The following is a 14824-nucleotide window of genomic DNA, read 5'->3' on the forward strand; positions in this document are numbered from 1 at the left end:
CTTGCAACGGCAGCGGGTGACCAGCGGGTATAGCGGCGCTAGCGCTGTGATTTCCTAAATTTAAAAATGTTTCAAACGATCACGGATTGACAGGAGATAGCCAATCACAGCGCTGCTACTTGTAAATCACTACGCAGTTGATTTTGACCAAAATCAACTGCGGAACTGTAAAGCAGAGACTCTTTCCATATCCTGTAGGTAAAATACCACCTGTATTTCTGCCTTGCACTATCTTCAAATGTTCCTCTTTTAACAAAAAATTACATTCAAATCACTGTTTAACCTTTTCCCGGACTTGAGAAATATCAAGGCAACAGTTGTAACAACGTTCCATAGTTTAATCGCAACGTACGTGTGAGACATGCCCACAAAATGTTCTTCACAATCGGCGTTCCCGTTAGTTGCATAATTTGCAAATTATCTGTCCCAGATAAATCCGCGGGAAATGCGTTATTTTAGAGGCCTCGCGCTCATGTAAAGTGGGAAGAAAAAATATGGTACAAAATATTCACTTCTTCGCGAAAATAAATTGAGCTCCATGATGAGATATCTCCAAAGCGGCCAATTTATCGACAGCCTATACAAATCACTGCGTATGGACAACTGCGTGCACTGTGCCAGATTCGCAACATATACATGTGTTCACGGCCCGTAAAAAAATGAAGCTGGTGTTATATCGTATACAACCAAACTCAACTCGTCAAAGAATTTTGATTTTGCAATGATAGGACACATGTAACTGTCAACAATACGACAGCCATGTACAACTCTGAAACTTCAATGCAATAAAATATTTACATATAAATGCGACCTGAATCATGTGAATAAATAGTTACATCATGAATAACCTTTCACAGCGTCATTTTGCAAAACACCGACACTCCCTCCCTGTAATTTCTGTCCGGTCCCTTAGCCTCATGGAGGCGCTCTAATAAGGGAACGATAGGGAGCGAGTGGCGCGAGTATCACATCTAACTGACCGTTTGTCAGATTTCTCTCTGCTATATATTTCAGTTTCTTTATTTCTTTTTTAATGTATCAATTTCTCTATTTTTCAGTTTCTTTATTTCATTTCGCTATTTCGCCGATTATAATTAGCCATAGCAATAACCTCCAGCTGACCACTCCCTATATCACAATTCACTCCACAGATGCGGCATTGTGCTATATCGAGTTGTATACTCGCCCTCAGCGGAGGTTATTGCTTAAATACCAGGTCACTAGGGTCAACGAAATATTTATTAGAAGACGGGGGTACCGGGTCATAATGGCGTTCTTTCGAGCGTCAACAGTGCGCTACCTCAACCGACCGAAATGCGTCACTATCGGGAACATACGACTCCGCTCCACCAACAACCTCGTTAAGGAAGCCGACGGTATCGACAGCAAAGATGTGAAATCCTTCGACGAAATACCAGGACCCAGTATGCTACAAGTTATGAAAGCTACACTCAGCGGACAAATTCAGAAACCTTGGAAGCTGCTTCACCAATTCAAGCGAGATTACGGACCGATATGGAAGCAGAAGCTTGGATCGTTTGTTTTAGTGAACTTAACAGATCCAAAGGATTTCGAATTCGTGTTGAGAAATGAGGGAAAATATCCGATAAGGTTACAGGTCGATCCATGGTTAATTCACAGGCGGGAACGAAACCTCGGCCTTGGCGTCCTACTTCAGTAAGTACACAGTCCAAACGTGAATGTCAGAGGCTTTTAAATAGGGTAGGTCGATGTACGCAAGGGAGCTTTCAATTATTACGGCCGAAGGTGGGCCGGAAAAATCAAGGGGGGTGGGGGTGTATCACTCTAAACTTGAAAACTGCAGGGAGGGTCATGTATTTTTCAAACAGCACAGAGGGTGGTTCACTTAATTTTCATAAGTATCCGTCCCGTCAAAAAGCCGTTTCAGTGCTCAAAAATATTTTCTGGGAAATAAAAATGATTCGCTGCATGATTTCATTCTCTGAAGTTATTTTACGTAAATCTGAATAAAAGCATAATAATCTGTCACCTGAACGTCTTGCCTTGGCAACTCTGAGGCTTGTCTTCTTGTAAATCGAGCTCACCGAGGGCTTAAAAAAATCCCATTTCTTACATATTAGATATATAACAAGTTTTGTCAGGGAAAATATTCAACATTTAGCTGTAGGCCGTAGACTATCATGAGAAGTGAATTAAAACTCCCACATGAAATTCCTGTATCATAATTGTTGTCCCCATCTGAACTTTCAAACTGTTTGCCGGAGAGTATCTGATAAAATATTTTGTAAATTTTAAATTTATTCAATGTTTTCTGTTGAGTTTTTTTACATTTTGTCATCTGTAAATGCATCCGAACTTTTTGGATCTGTTAGTCTGGTCCGTTCTGAATAATGTACTTCTTTTTGTCATTTTGCTGCGTGTCACAGTTACCACTGCATTTAAAGGGGGCCGTCGCCGGAACTCTGCTCAAAGTTTGCCAGGGACCCCTACGACCGATGTAAACACTGTATCTAGGATACGTTGGCGATTGATGAAAGTTGAAACATGTTTGCTAACAATGAATATCGTAAAATTTAAATGTTGCAGCTATGCTGACGTGATGCGTCTGGATATCATGCATGAAGTAGATTGTTTGTAAACAAGAAAGTCGCACAAGCGCAGTTCTGACGACGGACTCCCTTTAAACGTCTCCGCGTTGATGCTATTATGTCAGTTGTTTGATCCTGTGAACCAAAACACGAAAATACAGTTTAAAACCAGTGTGATAGGTCATTTTGTGAGAGCTCTAAGATGAGAATCAAACCTCTTATTTTGTTCAGCCTCAGAAGGACTTCAACGTGTTCGCCTGATAAACTTTGGATGTCTTTTTTCTGATCCATTTTTATCAGCGAAGGAGCGGACTGGCAGCGCAACAGAGCTGCACTAAGCAAACGGATGATGAGACCACGTGAAGTTGCCACATACAGTGACACTGTCAATGACGTCATCACTGACCTGGTCAACTCACTCGTAAGGGGAAGAAATAACTATGGCAAAGACAACATTGTGCCCGATATAGAAAATACAGTCTTCAAATGGTCACTTGATTGTAAGTACATTTGTGAAGCAAAGATTCGCCATGATCAATAATGAACCATGGGAAAACGCAATGAGGCACTTTCATGAGCCCTGTATGACCTCTGTCATCTTAGTTCCGGTTGGATCTAGATGGCAGACAGTGAATGTATTTGTGCAGGTATCTCTTCATGAATAAACAAACTTTCGCTTACCAGAGTCAAATAGCTCTGTAGATGATCTAAATGATAAGGACACGCGATAGGCTGCAGCAAGCTACTTGTATTTCATTTACCATCTTGAATATGATCTTACAACAGAATATTGTACACTAGAGGGATGACTGAACATAATAAAATGTCGGAAAATGTCGAAAATAGCCTTGCGTTGACGTGGAAACTCATAGGCTTGTCTTTTGGCAGAAAATACAAGATTCTATATAGGTGTTTCGGTAACTGTAAAATCTTATTCTCCATTCCTATTTTACAGCGGCCTGTTCCGTTATTTTGAACAAGAAATTGAATCTCCTTGACGACAAACCACACCCAGAGGCACAAGAGTTCATCCAGGCTGTACATGATATGTTTGAATCCTTGTTGTGGTTGTTCGTAATCCCGGTTCATCTTCACAAAAGGTTCAACAGTAAACCTTGGAGGAAACAACTCAGAGCATGGGATACAATCTTTGCATTAGGTAATGTAGATTTGTGTAAAATCAATCACAGTCATTTCAAATCAATCAGATCTATCAAAATTAAAATCGTTTTGTGCTTTTCATTCCCTGCAGTTTCTTGAAGTAGTTCAAATCGTCTCAATCGTACAATTTTTGAATTGTTCCAAAAATCAGAAATAATGTAAATATTCAATCGAATGTATATCATTATGTCAGATTACCCTTTATGTACACAGATTTAGCCACCCTTGACCGGTTTGACAGGATACATAAATAACATACATGTATGGATATTTTGACGGCAATAGTTATCTATACCTATCTGAGTACTCATGATAACCATATAATTATGCAAATAAGTATTTGAATATTCAGATATAGTACATAGGAAATTCATAATTCTGGGCACAGTCTCTAAGAGGGACTGTGTTCTGGGCAATAAGCATCAGTCTTGAGCAAACAAATATGAACCAATTAACAGTCAGAGAATCGGCTGTACGTTTATCTGATCTTTTTCAAGGTATTTTCAATTCTTAGTTTATTAGCGAGGATATGTAAGAATATTATATTAACAATTTACTGTCTCATAAAATTTGACTGTAAATAGCTAAAACATTGATTGACGAGAGGGTGAATGACGTCACTAAAAGGCTGACCTCTGGAGAAGACATCGATGTGGAAGGAACTGATTTCATTACGTACTTGTTCATCAAGGGAACGCTTGAGATCGATGAAATTTACGCCAATGCAACGGAGTTACTCGCTGCAGCTGTGGATACGGTAAGTTGCACAATTAATTCATTTAAGTTTCAAATTATACCATTTTAAACTATAAGTAATATATGACCGTTCAATGTTATTATGATTTTTATGAATAAACAATAAGTAGCTTAACAAATATGGCTGAAGAGATAAGATACTAGTCTTAATAGTACTGTGAGGTTAGTAAAATGGAAGGTGCACTGTGTGCGTAAATCACACTTACTATGTGAAATTCCCCTTGTTTTGAAAATCGCTTGCTGCCATTTACATGTTTGTGTGTAGTGTGCACAGCTGAATCAAATAAGTCAAAGGTCTCACAGAAGTTTAGGCAGACATGTAATTCTCACATAATTTCACGGCTTTTTTACATCTTCCATTATGTATGGCTTCAGTTAGTTTAGAATCAGCGGGTAAGGGAAGGATAGCCTCGGCAACCGAAACCACTCGATTTTGCCGTTTGGCCTTTAGTGTAAGATATAGTGTCATGGTTCAATAGCTACTATGCTATGTAGCTTTACTATACAGATTTTAATTTCTGAAACGGGTCTATTGGTCTAAGCTGAATGCTTTACAAGTCAAAATAGCCCTGAAGTAATTTGAAGACTCTGTTTATATGCATTGCAGACTTCAAATACATTCCTGTGGGTCCTGTACTGTTTAGCAAAGCATCCACACGTACAGGAATCTTTATACGAGGAAATCAAGCGAGTCGTTCCAACGGGAGAAACGCCAACACACGAACATGTCAACCGAATGCCGTACTTGAAAGCAGTGCTCAGAGAGACTATGAGGTGAAAGTTGATCCATTTTTCAGCTTGATCATCCCCGAATGCCCTTAGGCCTAAATAGGTCCGTATTTCCTCTTCTAATAAAGTTCAGATAAATCATGTCATCAAAGCTGCTAGGAATATTCTAGGCGTACCATTGTATAGTTTTGATGACTTGTATATGAAATCAGTGAAAAACAAATCTTCAACTATATTGTCTGACAAAACGTATCCACTGATTAGTAATTTCAATAAAATTAGGTCCAGTACCAGATACTATTAAGTCAGGTGCCGCACAAACAGGTTTAGAAATACTTTTGTACCCTCAGCAGTGAGGATTCTAAACCAATTTTCTAACAGGTGAAAAAACTCATCGATTGCTACTGTTAGGATTATTTTAAATTGTACTGTTGTTGATCGACAAGTGCTTTGTCTGTTATCTGGAACTGCGCTTTTTAATCTGTGTGATCTCTTTGTATTATCTCTATTGTTGAATATTTGTTTTAGACTGTGTACACCACAACACATTTCAATTTTTGTATGGGTTTAATAAAGGATAATAATAATAATCAGTATATATTGGTGACAATGAGTTTTTGCCAAAACTATGTTGGTGAACACTTGAAGTATTGATAGTTATATTCTCTAAGGCAGTGTTGTGTAACAAAAATGGAAAATATATCGCCCACAGTGTTTTAACTTCAGATCTGTAAATAATACTTAACTTTGAGATAAAACTTCTCGGTCTTCCTCCATTTTGTAGTGCTTCAGCTATGTTCGCAACAAACCATGTCATGTCTCTAGGTGAAGTTATTAGGCGTAATATGTACAGTTTTAAGTGTAGGCTTGAAAAGTCATCAAATGTGTTACTTGCTGCGATCTGTTCATCAGATAGAGTGACAAATAGTATATTCTTTAAGCATTGGAGAAAGCAATTGTATCTTTTGTAATTTTTTTTTTTGCTCTGGTGTGTATTTTTTTTCCAAATTGTAAACTTTTGAGCAAAAGCATATATCCCAGGGACTGAGAGAATTTTTCAGGTGATTCCTTTTGTATTTTCCTTATATGGACATTTCAGTCTGAAATAAGAAATGTTATTATTATTATTATTATTATTATTATTATTATTATTATTTTTATTATTATTATTACCATTATTATTATTATTATTATTATTATTATTATAAAACTACTCCCGTCTGCCTTCCCACGCTGGATATTCTGTTCGTTTTTATGATGTGTTGTTGAATCGGACTTAGCATTGTCGGGGCAAGCTGGGAACGTTTGTTCTTGAGAGAGTCTACAAAGCTAGTAACTGAGTACTTAGGAAGGGGTCTCTGGCTAAAGAATCTTTCCACACTCCAGAGGAGTCCTGTTCACTCTATAAAAGTAATTGTATATGCCCCCACACAACCTATAGAAATGTGATTCATAGGACTTTTGTAAAACAAAAAACATTGGTTACAGTAATTTAAAAACGTCATGTTGGTACCTGAACACAACGAATAACGGAATAAATGAGCACAATTTTACCTTTTAATACTTTCTAAGTCACGGTGGTGCGAAAATTAAAAGCGAGGGGGAAATATCCATGCATCATTAGTCACACGCACACTGTGGTGTTGAATAGGATCTTCAGGCCAGTCAGAGTTGATCAACAAAGTATTATCTTCGCTGTTGCAGAGAATATGATTACTACAGTCAAATAGCCATGCTCTTTCACCGTGTATCTTTCAGCATGATGTAAGCTTGTTATTTCATGAGAATTGTTAACTAAATGTACAAATATAACGTCTTTGTGCTTTTTTCGTCAGAGTGTATCCTACCGCTGCCCAGCTCTCTCGTATTCTGGACAAGGATGTTATAATCAGAGGTTATAGAATTCCCGCCAAAGTGAGTTAAACTAATGGGACATTGTAGTATTTCAACGACTCTTCATTTGTAATTGCCTGACAAAATATCAAACACGACATATTTTACTTCTTTCTTTCCACCAATCAGAATTTCATTATTTCAATTTTATGTATATCATATTGTTTGACTCTAAAAATCGTTGCAATAACCTTTCGTTCAACTTGTCATTACAGTTTACTGCCTTCCAATGAGGAGTACCCAGCGATATAGTCAGGATACAGAAATAGAGTTTTGGCTGAAATATAACACTGTTTATTCTTATGTGTAGATGTTACCCTTCTCCACTTGTATCCATAAGCATACCTCTCATATACAATGGTATATACGAATACAATTAAAACTATAAAATTATGACATCATCCCCTGTACACGTGGATATCATCCCATGTACACGTGGATATCATCCCCTGTACACGTGGATATTATGCGGATATGTACGGTCGGCTCTATATTGTAGTCGCCAATGAATTTCACTCCACTACGGCGCGCCAAATGTTTCAAAAATATTTATCGTCATAGAGTAAAAATAAACTGTCAAATTTTCTTTCTAAAAACAAGTCTTAAACGTGTATGAATAATAAAGAAAAAAGTTCTTTCGTCCATATCATTGCATTTTATTAATGTACCTTTTCATAAAAATAGCATTCATTTGAAAATACGTGTCATTAAATATTTGAATGTGCCTGTACAGATAAAGATGACGTGCAACCGTCTTTCTTGATTGAAATAAAAATTCGATGGAATTACGGAAGAAAATAAACGAGAAAAGTATTATTGCAAAAAGGGCAGAATGTTATGTAATGCTTAATTGTAAAATATTCTTTAAACCGTAATGAGAAGATAAACTTTTCAAAAATTTGGAAATACCACACTCCCATACTTATTGACGTACACATACACGTGTATTTGATATAAAGGTGCAATGAATGCTGATTATAAGGGAAAAAAGAAAAAAAAATCAAGCACACACAAAAAATATTGAAATGATTAAAAACAAAACCACAAATAGTACTTGCACTACTACCAAAAAACAAAACGAACCACCATCAGGTCTGACTAAAAAAAGGAAGAGAATCACAATTGAAAAGTCGACCGAGATCGCGCCGGCGTTGAGGCTGTAAAGAAACCAAAACGAGGTCAGCTTGGAAAAAAAACCAAAGCGAGGTTACAAAAAAAAAAAAAAAGAGGTTACCAAAAAAAAAAAAAAAAAACCTCAGTAGAAAAAAAAGAGGCCCGTTCGAGAAAAGAAAACAGAGTGGGACACCCCGCAGAAAAAGCCCAACATGAAAATTGAATAATTGTCAACGTCATGATTGTTACAGTTTAATGCCAGAGGGTTTGGGATCATCACACTTGGATGTTGGACATGATATTTGGGGTATTTCAGCGATAACTCCCAGCTTCTAGTCTTCAATATCATCTCATGGACGTCCAAGTTACCGACACGTCCCATTCTATATAAACAGTTACCAGTTTTGGTTAAAAGTGGACAAAACACTCGTGGTGGTTCGTCGGCTGCCAGCGGTCCCCTCGCTCCAATGTACACTGGAGGTGGTAAGCCAGCGGCCGGCGGTCCCGTCGCTAGTACAGTAGGCCTACGCCGGAACCAGCGATCCCCTCGCTGTAAAGTGTAGGGCCGTTTCTCCCAAACCATAGACAGTCTGTGCCCAAACCCCAACAAAACGATGGCTTGCCGCTAGCCCACGGTTACGTGTGGTTCGATACACAGCGGCCGCCGTGTGGGTATGCATAGTAAAATTGCATACCCGCAGCACGCTGCGGCCTAGTTCTGCATGGCAGGGCTGTGTGTTACCGGCGTGACACGGCCTCCCGTATAACGCCGGTAACACGTACACAGCCCTGCCATGCAAAGCTAGCAGCGGCCGCTATGTATCGAACCACACACGTATCCCGTGGGGTTTAGCCTCTGAACGGAGTGTGGCAAAGGCAAAAATACTCAGGCTGAAACACTCCGTTTAAATTCGAGGCAACGTTTTCACTAGTACCTGTAGAACGCGAACGCGCCCGACTTGACAAACACTGATCAAGCAGCCGCTATTTCTCTGTATACTGTAGCTCAACACAACCAGCAAAGGGAGTGGTAGGGCTACGGAACCGCAGCAAGGCCGGGCTGTGAGTTACCGGATACGGCCAGGCCGTATAACACCGGCGTTATACGGCCAGGCCGTATAACGCCGGTAACTCACAGCCCTGCCCTGCCACCAAGAGCTATGTATAGGCTACTGCACAAATATCGTAGCTCCATATATTGGACTGTGTGGATATAAAGATTTCTGCAATGGGGATCGACATGTCGTGTATGTGCCTGTCTAGCCCTGCGAGTATAGTGAGAGTGTCTGGCGTTGCGAAGGCCGGACACTCTCGCCATACTCGTAGTCGTAAGGTAAGGCTTGTACAGTTGCGTCGCTTGTCTTGTCGAACACGGAAAGCGATGGACGTTCTCTCAACACGCGGCAGATTTCTTCAAAACTATTCATTTTATCATGATTGGGTGATCTTTGAGGATAGACGAGGAATTAGCAAACAACGAGGTGGTTTATTATCATGGTATTTGAACCCGATGTATCGAACCATACGTATAAAACTATGTAGAAATCATGTAGGCCAAACGGCGATGACAGTGCGGCTCGGTGGAAGGCCTGCAGTGGGCTCCCTGCCATACCGCGCCTAAGGCATCGATATGTTCGCAGTGTTGCTATGAAGGGTCATGGGTTGTACGTCTCGCTCGTGATCTGACCTGTGGACTGCCTGAAATTGGCTCAGTTAACTTGACTCTCTGGAACTATTCACTGTTAACTTGGACGTTCTTTAGGTGATATTGCCCACTTCATTTCATCAAGTATGGTTTCCAGTAGAGCAGGGCCCAGCCAAACAGAGCTAGGTTTCAAGATGTCACGTTATCACTGAAATGCTCGATTAATATTTCGTCAAACATTGGAGTATGTGGTGATCGGATTCCCCGCTGTTGGGGATTCATCGATCGAAGGAAACGTGAACCATGAGTTTTTTGAATAAAATAATTGTAATTTCGGGCTTGTTTTTTTTTCTGTGGCGAGTGCTTGTTTTTTTCTTGTTTTTTTCTTTTTTCTTTTTTTTCTTTTTTTTTGCTGTGGCGAGTCCTCATTTATTTTTTTCTTTCCACAGGCCTACGCGTTTTTTTGTATCTCTGTTCATGGCATTTTTTTATTTTTTTCGTTTTTATTTTATTTTATTTTATTTTTTGGTAGATGAGATTCACTTTTGTCTAGAGCCATCACTGCCGAATTTTTTCTCTGATTTTCTCTCTTTACTGTCAAAGCGGCTGGTGATTCATATTATATTTTTGATTATCTATAATACGTTTATTATGAGACGTAGTGCTTTTTAATTTTCTGAAGTACATAAATAATTTTATGTGTGCATGGCTTTTTTTGTCTGATTCTTTTACAATTATTTTCTGTATGTGGTTCACGTTTTATTTTTGTACTATTTTTTCCGAGTGGTAGTAGTGATTTTTAGTGATTTTCTTGTGAATTTTTTGGACGTATCACTGTATAACATATTTTTCTTTTTTCTTTTTGTAAAATCAGCACTCATTGCACCTTTTTCGCGAACTATTATACGTGTATGTATGTCGATAAGTATGGATGTATGACTTTTTCAAATCGTTGAAAATTGTTTATTTCCTAATTACGCTTAAAAGATTTTTTCTCAAGTTAAAATGAAGTATTAAATGGCATTTCTGTCTTTTATTTTTTAATTATACTTTTCTTACTTATTTCCTTCCTAATGAGACCGAATTTTTATTTCAATTGAGAAAAACACTTTATTTTTGCACTGAATCGATAAATATTTTTGAAACATTTGGCGCGCCGTACTCCACACTAGAGTTCATTCGCGAATAGTAAACTGATATATCTTTCAGGATAGATGGTGTTTGCCAGGCGGATAGTTTGTAATTCAATTCTCCTTGAGAGGTAGAAGAAGAAAGAAAAAAAAATATTGTTTTCTACACATATCCTTTAAAAAATGCCGCTAACTTGAATGTTGCGACAGTGAGCGACAGTGCATTAAAGGTATTCTGTCACCTGTTCCAATTTTGCCACAGTTACCATGGAAAGAGAAAATCTATTCAATCACAGACTTTAAGCGGGTGGCCGCTTTTTAAAAACAGCGCCCTCACATGGCATTTTGAATACCATGGAACGCATTTTTGACCATATATGGGCATATTTAGATAACAGGTGACTGTACCTTTAATATCAGTCCAAATACAGCCATATTCAATTCGTCTAAGTTAGTCAACTAAGCTGATATATTAGAGAAAGTGACATGGTTACCTTCATCTATTGTTTCAAATATACTTTCAGACTGTCATAGGAGCGAATGTTTGGTTGATGGGTCAGGATCCGGCAAACTTCCCAGATCCACTGGAATTCCGCCCTGAGAGATGGATCCGAGAGGAAAATGAACAGTTCTACGGGTTTAAATCGCTACCATTTGGATATGGACCTAGGATGTGCATTGGTGAGCTTATGTATTGCCCCCTTTTTTCCTAATATGCACTTATGTCGTGTAAGCACACACACAAACACAAACACAGTACAGTGTTTACATGCACATGTACATGCTAGACACGCCAAAACATAGAGAGAGAGAGAGAGAGAGAGAGAGAGAGAGAGAGAGAGAGAGAGAGAGAGAGAGAGAGAGAGAGAGAGAGAGAGAGAGAGAGAGAGAGAGAGAGACAGACAGACAGACAGACAGACAGACAGACAGACAGACAGACAGACAGACAGACAGACAGACAGAGAGCGATCCGATGGATTATTTTCATTGTTGTTCATACCTATATACCTGATAGTTCAGTGTTTGCATTTAACCATTGTATTCCATCAATGTGACAAAAAGCCGTTTCTCAAGACCAGAATTGATCTGCAATTGTGTCACGAAACCAACCATAACCTTTTTTTATTTTACCAGGAAAACGGCTAGCTGAATTGGAGATCCATCTTGCTACAATAAGAGTAAGTTTGAATTTTAACTGTCATCACAAATAATTATATTTTGAATAAAACAGTGGAAATCAATGTTTCACTTTGAGCTTCCAATATCCCAAATATTTCGAAGAGACAATTTGTTCTTCTTCTTCATCGGTCCGTTACTGCAATCAATTATTTTTAACTGTCCATTGTGAAGCTCAGAACTCCTTGCATCATTGGAGTACAAAAGAATAATTATGTAATAGCTATGTAATTTCGTGCATGGCCAATTGCCCGGGTACACTCAAGAAACAGCCTATGTTTTCTCCATTGTTTATGGTGTCCAGTTTCTTGGTGCAAAATGATGATCTTATTTGCCTGTAAATGTACGGAAACAAATCAACAACATTGACAAAGAGGACAGACTAGACTATATGTAAAACAATGTATAAAGCTTTTTTACAACCACCAATAGTAGGCCGGAGAAGAGGGAGGAACAACACATCAAGACCGTGACTGACAACCGGGCGAGGAAAACAACCCTTACGATAAATCCACGATCAGCACAATGTGGCAGCAATAAGTGCGCCATCTGCCAATGGAAGAAACAAACGCATTAAAAAGGACAAGAAAAGCCATGTTATACTATAAACCACGACATCACCTGACCTTGTGTACGCCATTTCATGAGGCTTGTATGAAAAGTAGTCTATATAGGAGAAACGGGTGATACTCTGTACAACGTATACAGAACCATATATCTCGTTTCAGAAATCACAACAAACCTGAGCCTACACCAATACACTTAACAATAAAATTTACAAGCAGTTACATTAATCATTTGAATACAAACCGGACACCATAAACAATAGAATTAATAGGAAACAGTAGGCTGTCACAAAAGGGCACCCTTGCAATTGGCCATGCACTTAATTACATATAAAGTAATACACAATTATTCTTTTGTAATGATAGTATTAAGGAGTTCTGAACTTTACAGTGGCCAGTTCGAGAACATTAATTGCAGTGGACCCGATGAAGAAAAAGGGTTTACTTTCTCAGGAATATTTGAGATATTTTAAGCTCAGTATGGAACATTGATTTTCTCTAGAATACGGTGGGAAATATCCAAACTTCCTTCAGGTAAAGAACGCGGTCATGGAGTAGGTCGGGAATAAAAGCAATGCCCCAAATTTTATGGTATTCTTTCATTTACAGGTTTGTGAGCAGTTTACTTTAGAACCGACCTGTGACGTGGAAGCCAAGGTGACAACTATAGCTCAGCCGGATAGACCACTCAATCTGCGATTCATTAATAGAAACTTTTAAAACCAATGATTTGCAGACCGCCTTCACAAAAACCTAAGCATTGCAGCGGTGAACCCTGTTTTCTACAGTGACCTTTGCACATATAGGCATCGATGAGACGACAAAGTCACACATTTACAGAAAGGTCAAAAACCATTCAAAAATACATGAAACGTTACGGCTAATGGCGCTTTAATGATGTCTTTTGTAACAAACACTTGTGTAGCGCAAAGATTCAGAATATTAAACAGCGTTTCTCCAGGTTTCTCTCAGTACTGGTTATGTCTCTCTTTTTATCGTAGGAAAACATATCCTGTATATGAGGAGACGAGAAAAGAAAAAGTCGCTGGCATACTCTGGTAATATACTTTTAATCACGGATTTAGAATGCCACCTTTATATAAGCACTTTACTGGGTTCTCATTTGATCTGAGTCTTTTGTAAATGTTGTTTCTGTTGTATTTTTCTTGTCTGTATCTTTCTTTTTTGTTAATAAATAATGCTAAGAAAATAATTCATATGATCAATAAATAATAGAGGTCTGGTCATAATTTGCGTACTCAATATTAATGTAAATCTTAATTCAAGAAATTCATTAAATATGCAATTGAGCTAATAGTTAGAATGTCGTGCTGATTAAAACTTACAAAATATTAAGTGGACGGGCGTATGATAAAAGAATGTCCGAGGTCTGGTCAAAATTGGTGTACTCAGTAGTGATGTAGAGCCTAATTATAGAAATTCATTGAATGTGAACTTAGGATGGTAGCTTATTAGTGGGGCGTTCGTACCACCAACAAACAAGCGACTGTGGTAACCATGCTACCTTTGATAAAGCGGCAGCAATCCCACAGTCGCTCGATACGTGACGGCCGTTATGCGGTATGCTTTAGAGAAGTGGGAAATTGAACTAATAGGAAACGCAGTGGCCGCAATACGCACGTTTCCCACAGTTCGGAGGAGACACATTTCCCCCTCATAAAATGCCACGATTAGATTAATTCAATAAATCAGTATAGATGGCTTTCAATACACCTCTAAATACCTGCTCTTTTCTTTGAGTGAAATACTATCTTCTGTATATTTCTTGGTGCGGTTTCCGACTGGACCGGAGTTTTTAACATGAAACTGCGACCTTGCAACAGCAGCTTGTGGTGGGTGTAGCGGCGCTAGCGCCGTGATGTCCTAAATTTACATTTTTCAAACGATTGCGGATTTACAGAAGATAGCCAATCACAGCGCTGCTACCTATAAATCACTACTATATCAACTTACTTCGTCCTGGACCAAAATCAACCGCGGAACTGTAAAGTACAGAGTCTTTCCATATCTTGTATAGTTAAGATGTCACTTGTACTTTCTATGTACAACAGATTGCACTACCTT

General features: G+C 38.6%; 1 protein-coding gene across 2 annotated transcripts; it reads left to right on the plus strand.

Moving 5' to 3' along the window:
* Positions 1 to 1238: 1238 nt before the first annotated feature.
* Positions 1239 to 14056, plus strand: LOC139138487 (1,25-dihydroxyvitamin D(3) 24-hydroxylase, mitochondrial-like). 2 transcript variants are annotated; one of them, XR_011553625.1, is made up of 9 exons: positions 1239 to 1677; positions 2871 to 3070; positions 3526 to 3729; positions 4316 to 4488; positions 5095 to 5261; positions 7052 to 7634; positions 11040 to 11678; positions 12132 to 12175; positions 13349 to 14056. XR_011553625.1 is itself a non-coding variant. In XM_070706883.1 (9 exons), exons 1-9 carry the CDS (start codon positions 1268 to 1270, stop codon positions 13457 to 13459), a joined length of 1545 nt encoding a protein of 514 aa, XP_070562984.1. In that variant the 5' UTR covers positions 1239 to 1267; the 3' UTR covers positions 13460 to 14056. The 2 variants fall into 2 exon arrangements, 1 of the variants encoding a protein (XP_070562984.1); XM_070706883.1 differs by having other exon boundaries at positions 7052 to 7130; positions 11522 to 11678.
* The last annotated feature ends 768 nt before the right edge of the window (positions 14057 to 14824 follow it).

Source organism: Ptychodera flava, chromosome 1 (assembly GCF_041260155.1).
Source record: "Ptychodera flava strain L36383 chromosome 1, AS_Pfla_20210202, whole genome shotgun sequence".
Classification (NCBI taxonomy): Eukaryota; Metazoa; Hemichordata; class Enteropneusta; family Ptychoderidae; genus Ptychodera; species Ptychodera flava.